The sequence below is a fragment of the Sus scrofa genome, chromosome 7, assembly GCF_000003025.6.
Source record: "Sus scrofa isolate TJ Tabasco breed Duroc chromosome 7, Sscrofa11.1, whole genome shotgun sequence".
Classification (NCBI taxonomy): domain Eukaryota; kingdom Metazoa; phylum Chordata; class Mammalia; order Artiodactyla; family Suidae; genus Sus; species Sus scrofa.
Genome location: NC_010449.5, coordinates 49,800,946 through 49,818,200, shown reverse-complemented (window position 1 = coordinate 49,818,200; position 17,255 = coordinate 49,800,946). Strand labels below are relative to the sequence as shown.

The 17,255-nt window shown below is 47.8% G+C and overlaps 1 protein-coding gene across 1 annotated transcript; it reads left to right on the top strand.

Annotated features, from left to right (window-relative positions):
• MESDC2 (mesoderm development candidate 2) lies at positions 476–10,892 on the top strand. The gene is made up of 3 exons (XM_001928863.5): positions 476–807; positions 7,508–7,740; positions 9,722–10,892. The coding sequence occupies exons 1-3, from the start codon at positions 601–603 to the stop codon at positions 9,978–9,980; spliced, it is 699 nt and encodes a 232-aa protein (XP_001928898.1). The 5' UTR covers positions 476–600; the 3' UTR covers positions 9,981–10,892.

Genomic DNA, 17,255 nt, shown 5'->3' with positions numbered 1-17,255 from the left:
ATCATCCCCACTGAGCAGCAAAGCAGTGGGCCCGAGCTATTGATGATCGTCTGAAAAAGATGCTCTACCTGCCACTCCTTTTTTTAACTGGTGGTTCTCAAAGGAAGTTGCAGGGGACCAAGAGGAAACGTGTGACCCCGTGAAACCGGCTTTCTCAAAGCAAAGGCAGCTCCCAGAACTTCCAGCTCTAATTCATTTCACAGGCCTAGCGAGGTGCCGTTCGAGGATTCCAAGAGGCCGTGAGGGAACTTTTGGACCTGGCCTACCCGTAGGAGAGAAAAAGTTCGGCCTCGGGCTGGGCCGAAAATGAACGAGAGCACTCGGGTCCGATCCAGGACGGGCAGAAAGCCTCAGCTGGACACGAGGGGCAGGGCGGGGCCAAGATGGCGGAGGGGCGGGGCTCCCGGAGGTGGGGCTGGAGGAAATGGGACGGGGCGGGGCCTGGTAGGCTACTCAGGGCCGGGAGGCGGGGCTGAGGGCGGGGCGGGGTCCGACGCAGGCGACGGTAGGGGGCGGGTCCAGGAGAGAGGTGGCCTGGGGCGGGGCCGGTGGCTCGCGCAGGTCCGGTCCGCCCTCGCTACCCGGCGCTGCGCGGCGAAGATGGCGGCCTCCGCCTGGGCGCGCACCGCCGTGGTCCTTCTCTGTGTCTCTGATCTGCTGCTTCTCGTGCTGCTGCCGCCAAGGGCGTTCGCCGCTGAGGGCCCAGCCAAAACGCCCAGCGAGGCTACTCCACCTCCCCGGAAGAAGAAGAAGGATATTCGCGACTACAATGATGCGGACATGGCTCGTCTTCTGGAACAGTGGGAGGTCCGCGGCGCGCGCACACCCTCCCTGCTCTTCTCTGTCCCGGCCCTTCTCTGTCCTGGCCCCGCTCCTAGTGACCTCTTACCTCCTCCGTATTGGGACCCTTTAGACTTCCGTCTCGGTACCTTCTGACCCCCTAACCTCCTCTGCTGCGTATGCCGTGATCCCTTAGTGACCTACTCCAACCATCGTTGACCCTCGGTGTCCCCTCTGACCCCCTTACGCCCTGCCTACCCCGGTCCCAGGCCATTCATCCCAGTATCCTCTTCCATCATTCCTCTGGCCACTCCAATCACGGGTCAGCCTCTCACTATTCAGCTCTACTTTGTCTTTAGTGCCCTGGTCGCTCCACGCATTGCCCCGTATGGGCAGTGAGCCCTGCAAATGGGGAGGGAGACCTTTTCCACTCCACTCCTGAAGAATGGAGTGAGGGGTATGGGGAGGATTATCTTTCAAGAGGGCCGTTTCAACTTTCGTAGTTCTCCGTGTTCTAAATCAGTAGGACAGAATTCCCATTTTGGGTATATGTCCCTGCTGAGGGTTTTGTGATTTTTTTTTGAGTGGCTTTAATTTGGGAGGGTAGTGGGAGGCGGTAGCCAAGGCTAGTGGCGCTCCCTAGTTTAAAGGAATAATGACTTGATTTGAATGAGTTTTCTAGTTTGTTACTTGAATGCACTGGAGTGTGTCATTGCAAGGAGTGGATAATAACCTTTTTAGGTAAAGTTTACTAAACCAAAACCACGTTGCTGCTTCTTTCCAAAGGTGGTTGTGTTGTCCTGGTGAATTTGCACAGCTGGTGGAGTTGAGTCAGAAACTAGGATTCTGGGAGTTCCCGTCGTGGCGCAGTGGTTAACAAATCCGACTAGGAACCATGAGATTGCGGGTTCGGTCCCTGGCTTTGCTCAGTGGGTTAACGATCCGGCGTTGCCGTGAACTGTGGTGTAGGTTGCAGACACGGCTCGGATCCCGCGTTGCTGTGGCTCTGGTGTGGGCTGGGAGCTACAGCTCCGATTAGACCCCTAGCCTGGGAACCTCCATATGCTGTGGGAGCGGCCCAAGAAATGGCAAAAAGACAAAAAAAAAAAAAAAAAAAAGAAAGAAAGAAAGAAACTAGGATTCTACTCGCTGTGTAACCTTGGGCAAGTCACGTCTCCATTCTAGGCCTCTGGTTCCTTATCTGCTGAGTGAGATTGCACTGGATGATTTCTTCCAACATTGACGCTTTATTATTCTGTGGGTATCTGTGTGCATATGTAGTGGATAGAGGCTTTCAGACATGACTTTAAAATACCATCGGATGCATTTGGCTGGAAGAAAGAAGTTTTCATGTTGACCTGCTCAAGGAAATACGGGAGTCAGTCTGGGTGTAGGCAGACCACTAAGGAGGAAGGAACTTGTTGCAGCAATTCCTCCCCCCACTTGCCATCTCTCTCTCTAGCAATCTCCCAATCTCTTTTTTGGCCTGAGCAAACAGTTTTTGATCCACTAACGTGAGAATAGCCTCTGCAATGGAAATCCTCGCCTGAAAATCCTCAGACCCTGAGCTAGACTGAAAAAGGGGGCTGCAGAGGCGAACAAGGGAGCCAGCCATCGAGAATAGCAGATAACAATAAAAATAACCGTAATACACAGTAGAAACGGCTGGATGTTATAAAAAGAAAGTATGGTGGGACTCTCAGAGGGTTTCAGGAAGGAAGTGGCATTTTAGACAGGCCAGGGAATGTGGGAAAAGAGCATTCCTAACTAATTTGCCTGAGCCGAGGTGGATGGGACCCGTGGAAATTGTGCAGAATGGTGTGAATGTCAATAGCCCAGGCTCTGGAGTTAGACTGCCTGGGTTCAGACCACTTCAGCTTGGAAATTTGGACTGGTAAAGAACCTCTCTGGGAGTTCCCGTTGTGGTGCAGCAGAAATGAATCTGACTAGGAACCATGAGGTTGTAGATTCGATCCCTGCCCTCGCTCAGTGGATTAAGGATCCATCATTGCTGTGGACTGTGATGTAGGCCGCAGACATGGCTCGGACCCTGTGTGCTGTGGCTGTGGTGTAGGCCGGCAGCTATAGCTCCGATAGATCCCTGGCCTGGGAACCTCAATATGCCACAAGTGTGACCCTAAAACGGCAAAAAAAACCCCAAAAAACAAACAAACAAAACCTCTCTGTAGCTTAGATCCCTCACCTGTAAGAAATAGAGGTGGTAGTATCCACCTCGGAGTGGTTGCGAGGATGAACTGAGAAAACATGGAAAGAACCTAGCATGGTACACCTCTATTTATATTAGTTCTAAATTAGTTAGATTGGCCAGAACAGAATTACTGAAGCCACCTAGTGAGAGGTAAGGATGGAAAGATTGGTGGGAACCAGGTCCTGCTCGGTGGGCCTTGAATCCTTCCTGTGTGGTTGGGACTTTATTTGGAAGGAAAAATGCCATCCCTGATGAGTCCAATAAGTTGATACCCAAATATAATTCTGGAATGTTTTATTTTTAATCATCCGTAACTTCATCTTTGGGTTCCGCTTCAGTAGTCAGACATGGTTTTTACAGCTGAAAGGATAGCATCAATAGAATTTTCTGCTGTTCTTTTTTTTCATTGGATATATATTAAACACTTCCCCAGGTTACTGCTCAAGTCTTGTCTTTGTAACATTTTTGAGTCTTCAGTGTATGCACTCTAGTGGTTGTTTCAGCTGCTGAACTTTTTTTTTTTTTTTTTTCTTTTTGGTTGTACCCACAGCACATGGAAGTTTTCAGGTCAGGGGTCAAACCCACACCACAGCAGGGATCTGAGCCACTGCAGTGACAACGCCTGATCCTTAACCCACTGTGCCGTGGTGGGAACTCCTCTTGAGTGTTTTTGAATAGGAGAGTATCATGATTAGGGGTAAACTTGAGAAAAATTTGGTCCAAAGAGTTTAAAATGGGTGGGCAAGGAGAAACTCTGAAGGTAGGGACAACTTCATATTTATTGAGTGTTCTTTAGCTAACAGGACTGCTCTAGCACTTTGTCTTTTCTAGATGATATCATTGAGGCACAGAGAGGTCAAGTAATTTGCACCAGGTCACACAGCAAATTAGCTTAATTTCAAATTCAAAATTCAGTCACTGGATTTTAAAGCTTATTCTTTTAACCATTTTACTACACTGCCATACACATTGGTGAGCAGAGTACAGATGAAAGGTAATGAGGGGTGCTCGCTTCGGTAGCACATATACTAAAATTGGAATGATACAGACAAGATTAGCACAACCCTGTGCAGGGATGACATACAAATTTGTGAAATGGTCCATATTTAAAAAAAAAAAAAAAAAAGAAAGGTAATGAGGGGGACCTGGGTTAAACTAGAAGCTGCAGGAATGGAGTAGAAGGGAGAAAGAAATGGGAGGATTTTGTATTCTTAACAGGATTTGATAGTTGATTAATTATATGACCAGGAAGGTGGCAGGATACTGTAGCGAAGGGATGCAGGTTTTGAACCTCAGTCTTACCACTTAGTAACTGTGTGACACTCATTTTCCTTATCCTTAAAGCCAGAAAACATCCCGCTTTGCAGGGTTGCTTGCAGACGAAATGAGCTAATGTTTTGCTCACAAACACTCTACAAACGGGGGGCAACCTTCCCCAGTAGCAGGGATTTTTCTGTGGGAGGACAGATCCCCTTCCATGGGTGCTTTTTTTCATAGGAAGCAGTACTTCTTCCCTGGCGGCAGTCCCTAAATTCTTCCTGAACGCCTTCTCTGCTAGCGTGAACATGAGGCACTGCAGAGAGATGCCTGCCTCAGGCGTGTGGAGTGAGGCACGAAGGGGAGACCTCCTTCCACTGTGTTACGACTGTTGCTTTGCCCTAGTTGGTAGAGATTCTTTCATTTTGCACGTTACTGTAATCAGGTGCCCTCGAGGTGCAGGCGGGAGGGATTCAGAGCCAGACTTGTGAGTCTGTTTTTTTGTTTTTTGTTTTTTTTTTTGTCTATTAACTCTGCACCTGCGGCATATGGAACCTGTAGCTGCCTGCCAGCCTACAGCACAGCTCACAGCAATGCCGGATCCTTAATCCACTGAGCAAGGCCAGGGATTAAACCTCATGGATACTAGTATCCTCATGGATACTAGTCGGATTCATTACAGCTGAGCCACCACGGGAGCTCCTGAATCTGTACTTCTGGGTCACCCTTTCCCAGTGACCTGAGTAAGTTTCTTTCTGTGCCTCATCCACTTCTGTATTCCATGGGGATCTTGCAGGGTTGTCCTGAGGCGGGAGATAATTAAACAGGACGGGCCTGAGATACAGTAGCTACTCAGTAGCTGGTATTGTTATCAAGGACCCTGGGTGGAAGAAAAGGATTTACAGTAGGCCTTTGTAGCTATTAATTTGACTTCATCAGTAGAGGAGTGGTGAAGCCAGTCAGAAATGCAGGACTGGCCTGGAGGCAGGACTGCCTAGGTTGGGGTGGTGGTGGTGGTGGGTGGGGGGGCCTGATTGGTGCATCCTCCCAGCCCTGCCTTGGGGCAAGGGTTTGAATGCCTTGGGCTCAGAGAAAGAGCTGGAACTGATAAGATACCTGGGGAAGTTAGGAACTAAGAGTAGACCTGCACAGTCACACCTATGGCACTGGTTTTCTTTGCTTTTTGTAACTGAAACTCACAAACAATCTAAAGGGGAAATTAAAAGTTCTCAGAACAGTCCTTACCCTTGTTGTTTGCGCTAGACTTCTGGTTATTGTATTTCCATGAGCGAGAAATGGTGCTTGTGACCTAGTGAGTTAATTTCAATGACATTAGGAACATCAGTTTGAAAAATAAAAATATTTTAGGTTATTGAACCAACTAGAAGTCTCCAAGTATTTTTAAGGAGACTATAACAAATGCTGTGGAGAATTAGAATAGAGTGCAGACAGAAACGGCCGTGAATTTGACCACCAGGAGCTCCTGTGTACTTTTTTTTTTTTGTCTTTTTGGGGCTGCACCTGCGGCCTATGGAGGTTCCCAGGCTAGGGGTCGAATCGGAGCTATAGCTGCCGGCCTTCGCCACAGCCACAGCCACAGCAATGCGGGATCTGAGTCGAGACTGACCTACACCACAGCTCACGGCAACGCCGGATCCTTTACCCATTGAGTAAGGCCAGGGATCGAACCTGCATTCTCATGGATACTAGTCGCGTTCGTTAACCACTGAGCCCCTACCTTACTTACCGCTGAGCCCCTACGGGAAGTCCCCTTTAAGTATTTTTTAATTCATTTATCTTCTATTCACTAGTTGGCGTTCTACTATTAGTAGTTAATTCACTTGTTAAACGACTCAGTGGTTCTTATTTTATTTGGGGAGTTATAAATCATTCTGTCATTTTGATTTTCAGATTATTCCAGATTAGGCCCCTGAGCTCTGCTGCACGTTGGCTTCTGTGTCATTTTGACATGTTCCCATGATTCTCTGAGCACTTTCTTACTTTCTGCTACCAGAAGATAACTTCAGACTCATCTTCAGTTTTTCTTTGCTGAAATTAGCCTTTTCTCCCTGGTTCTTTTAAATAGTTTTGTCTGTTTGTATCAGAAATCAGAGTTCCTTCTTCTGCCTCCAATTCTAGCCCAGTACCACGGGTACATTTTTCCCCTTCCAGATTTCAACTCTTGTCCCCAACGTAAAGAACCTCGTTCCCATTATCCTCAAGGTAGTTACTCTTTTGCTCAAGCCTAGAATTCACAGGCGGTGGCTCAGAATTGCTGGCTCACACCACTGCAGCAACCATACCTACTAACTAGGATTGAATATTTGTTTACAGTGCTTATATATTTTTTGTGTGTGTGTGTCTTTTTGCCATTTCTTGGGCCGCTCCTGTGGCATATGGAGGTTCCCAGGCTAGGGGTCGAATTGGAACTGTAGCCATCGGCCTACACCACAGCCACAGCAACTTGTAATCCAAGCTGCGTTTGCAACCTACACCACAGCTCATGGCAACGCTGGATCCTTAACCCACTGAGCAAGGGCAGGGATCGAACCCGCAACCTCATGGTTCCTAGTCGGATTCGTTAACCACTGAACCATGACAGGAACTCCTACAGTGCTTATTTTTTAAGTGAAGTTGATGTATATGAAGTGCAGATCTTAGGTATTCACTGCCATGAATTTTGACACATGGATGTACATCTGCGTTAGCCACACCCCTGTGAAAATAGAGAAGATTCCCATTATCCCAGAAAGTAACTTTGTGTCCCTTCTCAGTCAAGCCCACCTCCTAACCCCCTCCCCCAGGAGCAGCCACCATTGATTTCTGTCCTGGCATCATTTTGCCTATTCTTCTTTTTTAAATTTTTATTGTTTTTGTCTTTTTAGGGCTGCACGCAAGGCATATGGAGTTTCCCAGGTTATAGGGGTCGAATTGGAGCTGTAGCCCCCAGCCTACACCATAGCTCACAGCAACGCCGGATCCTTAACCCGCTGAGTGAGCCCAGGGAACCCATGTCATCATGCCATGAGCCATGATGGCAGCTCCAATTTTGCCTATTCTTGAACTTTAAGTAAATGAATTGTATAGCATGTCCAGTGTTGTGCCTGGCTCTGCCTAGGAGGACATCTCCAGGTTTTTTTCTTTTTCTGTTATAACTTAGATCGTAAGTGCACACCTCACATCACAGGCAAGAGTTCTTGCCTCTGCCAGTGCGTAAGCACACGTCTGATGTCTCTGATGCTTTTCCCCCCATCCTGTTAGAAAGATGACGACATAGAAGAAGGAGACCTCCCAGAGCACAAGAGGCCCTCCGCGCCTATCGACTTCTCACAGATAGACCCGGGCAAGCCCGAGAGCATACTGAAAATGACGAAGAAAGGCAAGACGCTTATGATGTTTGTCACTGTATCCGGAAACCCCACTGAGAAGGAGACGGAGGAAATCACAAGCCTCTGGCAGGGCAGTCTTTTCAACGCCAACTATGACGTCCAAAGGTAAAGCAGCAGCAGCCTTGCTCAGAAAACCATGGGCTGCACTGGGAATTTCTCTGAGTCTGTATAATAGAAGGTCCTTCCTGGCAGTGCTTGTACCTAAGGGCCCTGGACCTTTCCTGTCTAGTCTGTCTTTTACATCTATTTATTTATTTAAGTTTTTTGCTTTTATTTATTTTATTTTATTATTACTATTATTATTATTTATTTATTTATTTATTTTGCTTTTTAGGGCCATACCTGCAGCATGTGGAAGTTCCCAGGCTAGGGGTCTAATCAGAGCTGCCAACCTACACCATAGCTCTTGGCAATGCCGATTCTTAACCCACTGAGCGAGGCCAGGGATCGAACCCTCGTCTTCCTGGATACTAGTTCTGTGTGTAACCCGCTGAGCCACAATGGGAACTCCCTAATTTTTTTCTTTCTTTAAAGAAGGGCCTTCATTACTGGTCGAAGCCACAGCATATGGAGGTTCCCTGGGAACCAGGCTAGGGGTCAAATGGGAGCTGTAACTGCTGGCCTATACCACAACCACAGCAATGCTGCCAGTTCTGAGCTGCATCTGTGACCTACATCACAGCTCACAGCAGTGCCAGATCCTTAACCCACTGAGTGAGGTCAGGGGACGAACTCGCAACCTCACAGATATTAGTCAGGTTCTTAACCCACTGAGCCACAACAGAACTCCAGGACGTTAATTTAAAGTGAAAGGGTCCGGTTTTCACAAGTCACTGTGATCCTGAGATGCAGTTTTTTTTTTTTGCCACACCTGAGGCATATCATAGGTCCCAGGCCAGGATCAAACCCACGCCTCAGCAGCAGCACAGACTGATAACACCACATCCTTAACCTGCTGCACCACAGTGAGAACTCAATAAGATGCGATTTTAAGGAATTTCCTTTTTCTTCCTCAACAACACTTCTGAAATACAGGGTATTCAAATATCTTAGTTGGAGGAATATCAAAGTAATAAAAAGGAATGAAGGGATACTTGAGGGTGCCTACAATGACAGGATGCTTTAGTTAGCTAGACACTTAGGGGAACAGTAAGTGCTGGGGGGCTGCCTGGTCTTGAGCTGTCACTCATCTCTGGAGTGCTGAGGGCAGTCGCTGTAGGTGGAGCCCCCTCCGGAGCGGAGGGTGGTACCCACTGACCGAACTAGTGGTCCCCCCCCCGCCCCCAGCACCTGCTGAGTGTGGACACACTTGGTTGCTTGCTGTTAACCTCCAGGGTGAGCATTTCTGTCCAGTAGCCGGGTTTCCTCTTGAGCCTTTCATGGGCCTCTTATGATCCCATCTAAACCTGTGTTTTTGTTTGTCAGCCTCTATTAGCAGAAGCCTTTTGTCAAATGAAACCTTAACTGGGCCCTTCCGAATGTAAAACCACCCCAGACAACAGCCCCCACCTTGCTGCCATGGCAGCAGCCAGCACCCTGTCTGCAGCATCCTAAGGCCCTTCCTAATGCTATCTCTCTCTCTCTTTTTTTTTTTTTTTTTTTTTGGTCTTTTTAGGGCTACATCCATGGCATATGAAAGTTCCCAGGATAGGGGTCATATCAGAGCTGTAGCTGCTGGCCTACACCACAGCCACAGCAATGAAGGATCGTTAACCCAGTGACCGAGGCCGGGGATCAAACCCGAGTCCTCATGGATGCTAGTCAGGTTCGTTACCACTGAGCCACGATGGGAACTCTGCTAATGCTGTGTCTTTGCATGAGCTGCCACTTAGCCTGCACACGCAAAATCCAGGTTCTCTTTCCATTTTGATCTGAGCCTGAGGTGTTAAGCGGTTCATTCAGCCAGCTAGTATTTTCAAACAGTGAATGTCAAAAGCTACTTGGCCTTGGAAAATAGAATGTTTTGTTCTGTATTCATGTAGCATTTGAAAGGGCTTCTTTTTCTTGGTTAAGTGCCACAGAACTGCTCTGACCCATTAGCACCTTCCTAGCCGTGCGCTGACTGTAGTCCCGTCTCTCCGCCAAGGTTCATCGTGGGATCAGACCGGGCCATCTTCATGCTGCGTGACGGGAGCTACGCCTGGGAGATCAAGGACTTTTTGGTCAGTCAAGACAGGTGTGCCGATGTCACGCTGGAGGGACAGGTATACCCCGGGAAAGGAGGCGGAAGCAAAGAGAAAAATAAAACCAAGCAAGAGAAGGGCAAAAAGAAGAAGGAGGGAGACTCCAAATCTCGGGCTTCGAAGGACGACAACCGAGCTGGGAGTCAAAGACAAGAGCTGTAGCGGGGCCGCTGCCACGGGCTCTGCACAGGAGCGGGCACAGGGACAGGGCGGCCGTGGGGCACCACACACTGATGGACTTGTAGTTTCTGCTGGAAAAGCTCTGCCACATGACCAGTTGGTGGTCCGTATGAGAATTCCTGTCTAAAAGTCTTCGAGAAAGAAAACATTGGCTTTGTAATTAACATGGGACACTGACAAATGCACGTTTACTCTCAGATCACTTAGATGGAAACCGGCGGTGTTGCTTTTTCCTTAAATATAGGGGAGTTGCTGGCTGGGTGGTGCCATCACCCCGCTGGCCATACCTGCTCTGATCCGGCCCCCTGCTGTGTCTGTGCTGTTTACTTCTGTTAGCTGAAAGGACACCAGGTTCTTAACCAGACAAACTGAAGACTCTTGACGTGATTGCATCAGCTCTGTGCTGCAGATATCACCTTCATTACTGTGAAATGAAAACGACGCCCTGGGAGCACGGCACGGAGCTCCAGTAACTAGATAGACAATCAGGACGCCAGGATGCTTGAATCCCAGATCTATGCAGCAGATGCAGAGGACGGCAAATAATGCAATTTGGAAATCCTCCGTGTTCCCTTTGAGTTTCTTGGACTGGAATCCCTCTTATCAGTTAGTGAGAACCCTTGGTATCTATCAGGTGTTACCGGGGTCTGTAAGTCCAGGGGTTCTGTCAACTCGGAACCTTAATTCAGGAAAGAGTAATGCTGGGGTTGAGAGCCGAGTGTTCCATTTCATGTGATGGTTTTCATGGGTGTCAGTCAGGCATCAGCAGAGTCTTCGCAGGGTGTAGCAGAAGACTCGACCCCCTTCTTCATTTCTACACATTTTTCTTTGATAAAGTGCCTAAATTTGTGGTGGTTTTGTATGGTACTAACACGACACCTACCTGTTACCGTCTGGTTTGGCTGTTCCTGTGTCAGAGTTGACTCTGAGTGAGAGTTACAGAATTTATACACAGGTCTCATTTTTAAGAACTAAAATTATTTGTTAAAAAAACAAAAGACACCTTCCATTGTGATTTTAACAAGTTGAAAATAGCACACATGCAAAGTTATAAGATGTCACTGTTAAAGAAGAGTACAAAGCGAAAAGTTTTGGCCTCCCCTCCTGCCACTGCCTGGTCCCAGTGGAAGCTACGGTTACCTGTTAATAGGTGCACTTACCAGTGTGTAGTGATGTGTGTTTTAGCCTCACAGCATCCATTTCCCCTTATTTTGGTAACTCTTCAGCCTTCCCTGTGATGATCCACACTCCTTAGGTGGGGTGTCTGCCCTGCGGGCCCCCCACTCCCAGGAGTTAATCCCAGGGTGAGTTTGCTTGAGCCACCTCAGGAAGGGCTGGGGTTTCTGTTGTTGTTTGATTTTTTTTTTTTTTTTTTTTTTGGTTTTTAGGGCCACACCCACAGCATATGGAAGATCCCAGGCTAGGGGGTCAAAACAGAGTTGCAGCTGCCAGCCTACACCACAGCCACAGCCATGCTAGATCTGAGCTGCATCTTCAACCTACACCACAGCTCACAGCAACGCTGGATCCTTAACCCACTGAGCAAGGCCAGGGATCGCACCCACGTCCTCATGGTGCTCATTATTGAAGGTCGAAATTAATCCTCTGACTCAGAGCTGATGAGAAAATGTTTTCCCTGATGAGGCCATGAGGCACCTTGTTGACCAGACTGGGTGAGGACAGGGCTTGGAGCTGAGAGGCGTTCTCTCGGGGTCCTCGACCGCAGTCTCGGGGGTCAGCCTGGCTGAGATCAGCTGGGGCTGGGGAGCAGGCGAGGAAGATGCAGATGATAACTGCCACAACAAACACATTCTGGACTTTAGAACTTCCACATGCCTCCCGTTGTCCACCTCGTGTGAGCCTCACACCTGCCCTGCTCTGAAGGTGTGGGCAATTCTAGTTCACAGGTGAGACAGTCGAGAGGGGAAAGGACTTACCAGGAATGGAAGAACAGCCCGTGTTCTGCCTCCTCCTTCTCGAAACTTCTGTCAGGTGAAGTAGAAATAGTCATCCTCTCTCCCTCACCATCCAGAGAGCAGGGATCCCTCTGAAGAGACCATTGGTGTCTGCCCCAGAAAGTCAAGCCGAAAATTAAGGCATGCATCCACTAGGGGGCAGCAGAGACTGGCGTGCCTCCTGCCTCCACGTGGTGCAGCGCTCTGACTGCCACCCATCCTTGGGGGAGAATTCTTCAGCTCTTATTTAAATTAACAGATCACCCAATCTGGGCTTGCCAAGTATTTGCAAAAATCTGCATATACCTTTGTCTCTGGATTTCTCTTTGAAACCTAAAGGATTATCTGATCCGAGTGTATTGTTCTACGTAATTCATTTACTTCATCATCATAGCAACCCTGTGCAGTAGACACTCTAGAATCATCCCCGTTTTACACACAAGGAAACGGAGGCACAGAAATTAAGTATTTTTATCGTGGTCACAGGGCTAGGAAGTGACAAAGCCAGGATTTGAACCCAGATTGTTGAGCTCTGCCTGGGAAGAGGCCTGCACCTGCCCATCAGGCTTCACTGCACACCCACTGGCCAGGTCCCTACTGAACACAGACAGATTCCAGGAACTGCGCAGGTAATGAGGGTGAAGATGAAAAGGCAGCAAAGCCCCTGCCCTCCTGGGGTTTACAGATGGCATTAAAAGATGCTCAATGTCGCTTTCCATTTATTGAGCACCCACTGTGTGCAGGCTCTTTACATATTTTATTTCATTTACTCCATAACCCTTTGAGGTTGCCATTCATTAGCCATTAGCGTGAGGCCCCATTAGAGCACAACTCTGGAATTGGACTACCCAGCCCTGCATTTTACAAGATGTATCATCTTGGGCATGTCATCGAAACACCTCACCTAGGCCTATGAAATTTCTAATAAAAGCACTAATGAGGAGTTCCCATCATGGCGCAGCAGAAACGAATCCGACCAGGAACATGAGGACTCGGGTTCAATCCCCGGTCCTGCTCAGTGGGTTAAGGATCTGGTGTTGCTGTGAGCTGTGGTGTAAGTCACAGATGCAGCTCGGAGCTGGCCTTGCTGTGGCTGTGATGTAGGCCGTCAGCTGTGGCTCCAATTTGACCCCTAGCCTGGGAATCTCCATATGCTGAAGGTGCACTCCTAAAAAGACAAAAGACACCCCCCCCCCCAAAAAAAGACACTATGGAAATTCCTCCTCATAGAAGTGTTGTCAGGATTAAATAAGCGAATCCATGTGAAACCCTTAGCATAGCCTTCTATACCTGTTAACTTATCAACTACTATCATACTGAGTTTGTTTTGGGTTTTTTTGTCTGGATTTTTTTTTTGGCGGGGGGGTTTGGAGGAGCTGGGCTTTTGGCATGTGGAAATTCCTGGGCCAGAGTGAACATGGGTCACAGCAATGACCTGAGCTGCTGCAGTGACAACGCCAGATCCTTAATCGACTGTGCCACAAAGGAATTCCTGCTGTTTTTTTCAGATGAGTAAACAGAGGTTAGAAGAGTTAAGCCCAAGCCTCAAGATCACTGCTAGGAGGAGGCAGAATGACCTAGAGGCAGTGCTCTGTTCACTGGAGCACAACAGCCTAAGGTAGGGGATGAGATGGAAGTGTGCAGGGGCTGAGAGATTGTTCCGGAAGAATGGCCGTCAGCCCAGTGGAGTAGCAGAGTGGGTCTGCTCTGCTCAGGCAGGAACGCCCACTGCTCCCACCTCCTCGGCACTGCACTCGCAGATACTCACATGGCTGAGAGCCTTCACACTTAGGTAAAGAGGCTTCATTCACCCTGAACATGACCAGGGCCAGAGGATGGGCTGCAGGAAACTGCCAGCTGGCCGTGTTGTTTGCCAGGATGAGGAAATCTCCAGGGGGCAGATTTTAGGAGGTTTCGTTCAAGTGTCATAAACCAGAAACTCTGGGGCCCTCTCCATCCAGCATCTGAGGAAATCTCAGCTGACAGCCGAGGCCATGGGCTAAAGTCTCCATAGGTCTCTTTGAACAGATTCAAGCCTATCAAAGAGCCCATCACTCAAGTTCTGTCAAACCCTAGATCTGAGCAGCCCAACTTGCAGGATTTTTATTGATATTTATTTATTTTATTTATTTACCTCCCTGCCATGCATGCGGAAGTTCCCAGGCCAGCGATCAAACCCATGGCATAGCAGGGACAACACCAGATCCTTAACTTGCTGGGTCACACAGGAACAACAGGATTTTTTTGCTCCCTGGCTCTCCAGAGCAACCCCCCCCCCCGCCCCGGGGACATCTGTTGAAGTTTCCGAGCCCATGAATCTGGGGCCTGGATTTGGGCAACGCTGCAAGCAAGGAGGGCTACCCTCCCGGAATGTCAGGAATCCCAGGGACATCTGGACTGCTTTGCTTTGGCTGGTCCTGCCAGCTGGCAGTCTTGCTTGCGGGGACCTGGGCTTCCGTGATGGGCCTGGAAAACACTGAGGCCCCTTTGATCCTCGCCTCCGGCCACAGCTGGCATTGGATGACCTTGAGCGCCAATTTGATGTCCCTAGGCTTTTACCTCTTCTATAAACAGGGGTGACAAGTCCTGCCAGGGCTGGAACTCACATACCAGGGTCTGGAAGAAACAAGACTGTTCCTCCTTTAGAATCTTTTGAGGGCATGCCTGCTGTTTTCTGGCATTGGGCTTCTACTCATTTTTATTTTTTTGTATTTTTAGGGACACACTGCAGCATATGGAAGTTTCCAGGCTAGGGGTCCAATCAGAGCCACAGCTGCCAGCCTACACCGCAGCCACAGCAATGTAGAATCCGACCCGAATCTGCAATCTACACCACAGCTCATGGCAACACTGGATCCTTAACCCAATGAGTGGGGCCAGGGATCGAACCCACATTCTCATGGATACTAGTCGGGCTTGTTACCGCTGAGCCACAATGGGAATTCCTACTTCTAATTTTAAATCAAGATATGCCCCAGATTGGATCACCTCTGCTCCGCAGTTGGACTAGATAGTGTAAACCAAGCATTAACCAAGGGACTGGGCCCCTGAAGGGGACTCTGCTAGTGCAAGTCCTTGGGCTTTTGAAGGCAGCATCAGGAGGGAAGGAGGGAGGGGGAGGGAGAGGAGGAGATGCAAAAGCTGGAGGGCATGGCCTGGAGGCTGTGGGAGCTTAGGCTCGATGGAGGTGGCTGGGCTGGAGGTGTGTGTGTGTGTGTGTGTGTGTGTGTGTGTGTGTGTGTCTGTGTACACACATCTAATGGTTGCAGAATGCCTGGTCAGTTGAGCTCCAAGTTCTTTTAGCCTGTAATAAATATTCTGTGACTTGCAGAACCCACAATGATTTTGCAACTGACTTAGCAAATGAGCAGTTTGTTATTATAAACTCTTTGTCAATATTATTTCAGTGAGGTGTAATAGTTCATCCGATGAGACCATAGTTTATTTAGTCATTCCCATGGAGTCAAATATTTAGGTACTTTGAACGTATCAAATGAATATAAATAATGGCGAAACGAACATCTTTATATCAAGCTTTGTTTCCTTAGGCTAAATTTTCAGATAAGTAATTATTAAGTCACAGAAAAGGACTATTTTTAAGGCTCTTGATTTGTAACACTAAATATTTTCTAAATAGTTATTTCCAATTTTCAGAAAGTTTTTATCATGGAAATACTTTTTTTGTTTGTTTTGTTTTTATGGCCACACTTGCAGCATCGGGAATTTCCTGGGCTAGGGGTCAAAATCGGAGCTGCATGGCCTATACCACAGCCACAGCAATGCCAGATCCGAGCCACATCTGCAACCTATGCCCAGGTTTGCGGCAACACTGGATCCTTAACCCACTGAGTGAAGCCAGGGATCAGACCCACATTCTCATAGGGACAATGTCAGGTCCCTAATCTGCTGAGCCACAACAGGAACTCCTGTTTTGGTTTTTGTTGTTATCATTATTTGTTTGGTTTTTGCTCTTATTTATTTATTTATTTTTGTCTTTTTGCCTTTTCTTGAGCTGCTCCCGTGGCATATGGAGGTTCCCAGGCTAGGGGTCTAATCAGAGCTGTAGCCTCCGGCCTCCACCACAGCCAGGGCAACGCAGGATCTGTGCCTCGTCAGCTACCCACACCATAGTTCACGGCAATGCTGGATCTTCAACCCACTGAGCAAGGCCAGGGATCGAACCCGCAACCTCATGGTTCCTAGTCAGATTCGTTAACCACTGCGCCACAATGGGAACTACTTTTTGCTTTTTTTTTAAGTCATGAAAAATTTTTTTTACTTTTTAATTTACTTTTATTTATTTATTACTTTTTTAGGGCCACACCTGCAGCATATGGAGTTTCCCAGGCTAGGCATCGAATTGGAGCTGTAGCTGCTGGCCTACACCACAGCCACAGCAACCCAGATCTGAGCCGCATCTGCAGCCTACACCACAGCTCGTGGCAATGCCTGATCCTTAACTCATTGATCAATGCCAGGAGTCAAACCTTTGTGTTCATGGCTGCTAGTCAGATTCATTTCCACTGAGCCACGATGGGAACTCCTAAATCATGGAAATATTTTAAATGTCCACATACACATAACTAGAGTGAATGATATAATGGTAAAAAGTGGAATACCCCACTTTTTTTTTTTTAATAAATTTTAATTGGAGTATAGTTGACTTACAAAGTTATGTTAGTTTCAGGTGTACAGCAAAGTAAATCAGTTATACAAATATATATGTCCTTTTTCAGATTCTTTTTTCATATAGGTTATTACTCATCATTGAGTAGGTTACCCTGTGCTATACGGTAGGTCCTTGTAACTCATCCATTTTATATATAATAGTGTGCATATGTCATTGCTGTGGCTCTGACGTAGGCCGGTGTCTACAGCTCCAATTAGACCCCTAGTCTGGGAACCTCCATATGCTGCGGGAAGGGGCCTTAGAAAGGGCAAAAAGACAAAAAGGAAAAAAAAAATAGTGTGCATATGTCAATCCCAAACCCCTAATTTATACCCCCCCCCACGTTTCCCCTTTGGTCACCATAAATTTGGTTTCAAAATCTTTGAATCTGTTTCTGTTTTGTAAGTTCTTTCGTATCATTTTTCACCCTTCCTTTCTTTGTAAGAGCATCTCATATAAAGTATCCGCAGCGTCCCAGTAGGAAGCGTAGGAGCAGTCCTTTAGTGAAGGGACTGTTTGCAAACATGTGAATAAAGTTTAGGGACCCCAACAAGGAGCAGTGCTGTAATCCTGGGCTTGCAAATGTGGAGAGCAGTAACCAACCCTCAGAGACCCCAGGTGCCAGAGCAGTTA

Coding starts and splice junctions, on each gene's coding strand:
- MESDC2 (XM_001928863.5), top strand. CDS start 601: ATGGCGGCCTCCGCCTGGGCGCGCACCGCCGTGGTCCTTCTCTGTGTC. Junction 808..7,507: donor GTCTTCTGGAACAGTGGGAG/GTCCGCGGCGCG, acceptor CCATCCTGTTAG/AAAGATGACGACATAGAAGA. Junction 7,741..9,721: donor GCCAACTATGACGTCCAAAG/GTAAAGCAGCAG, acceptor CTCTCCGCCAAG/GTTCATCGTGGGATCAGACC.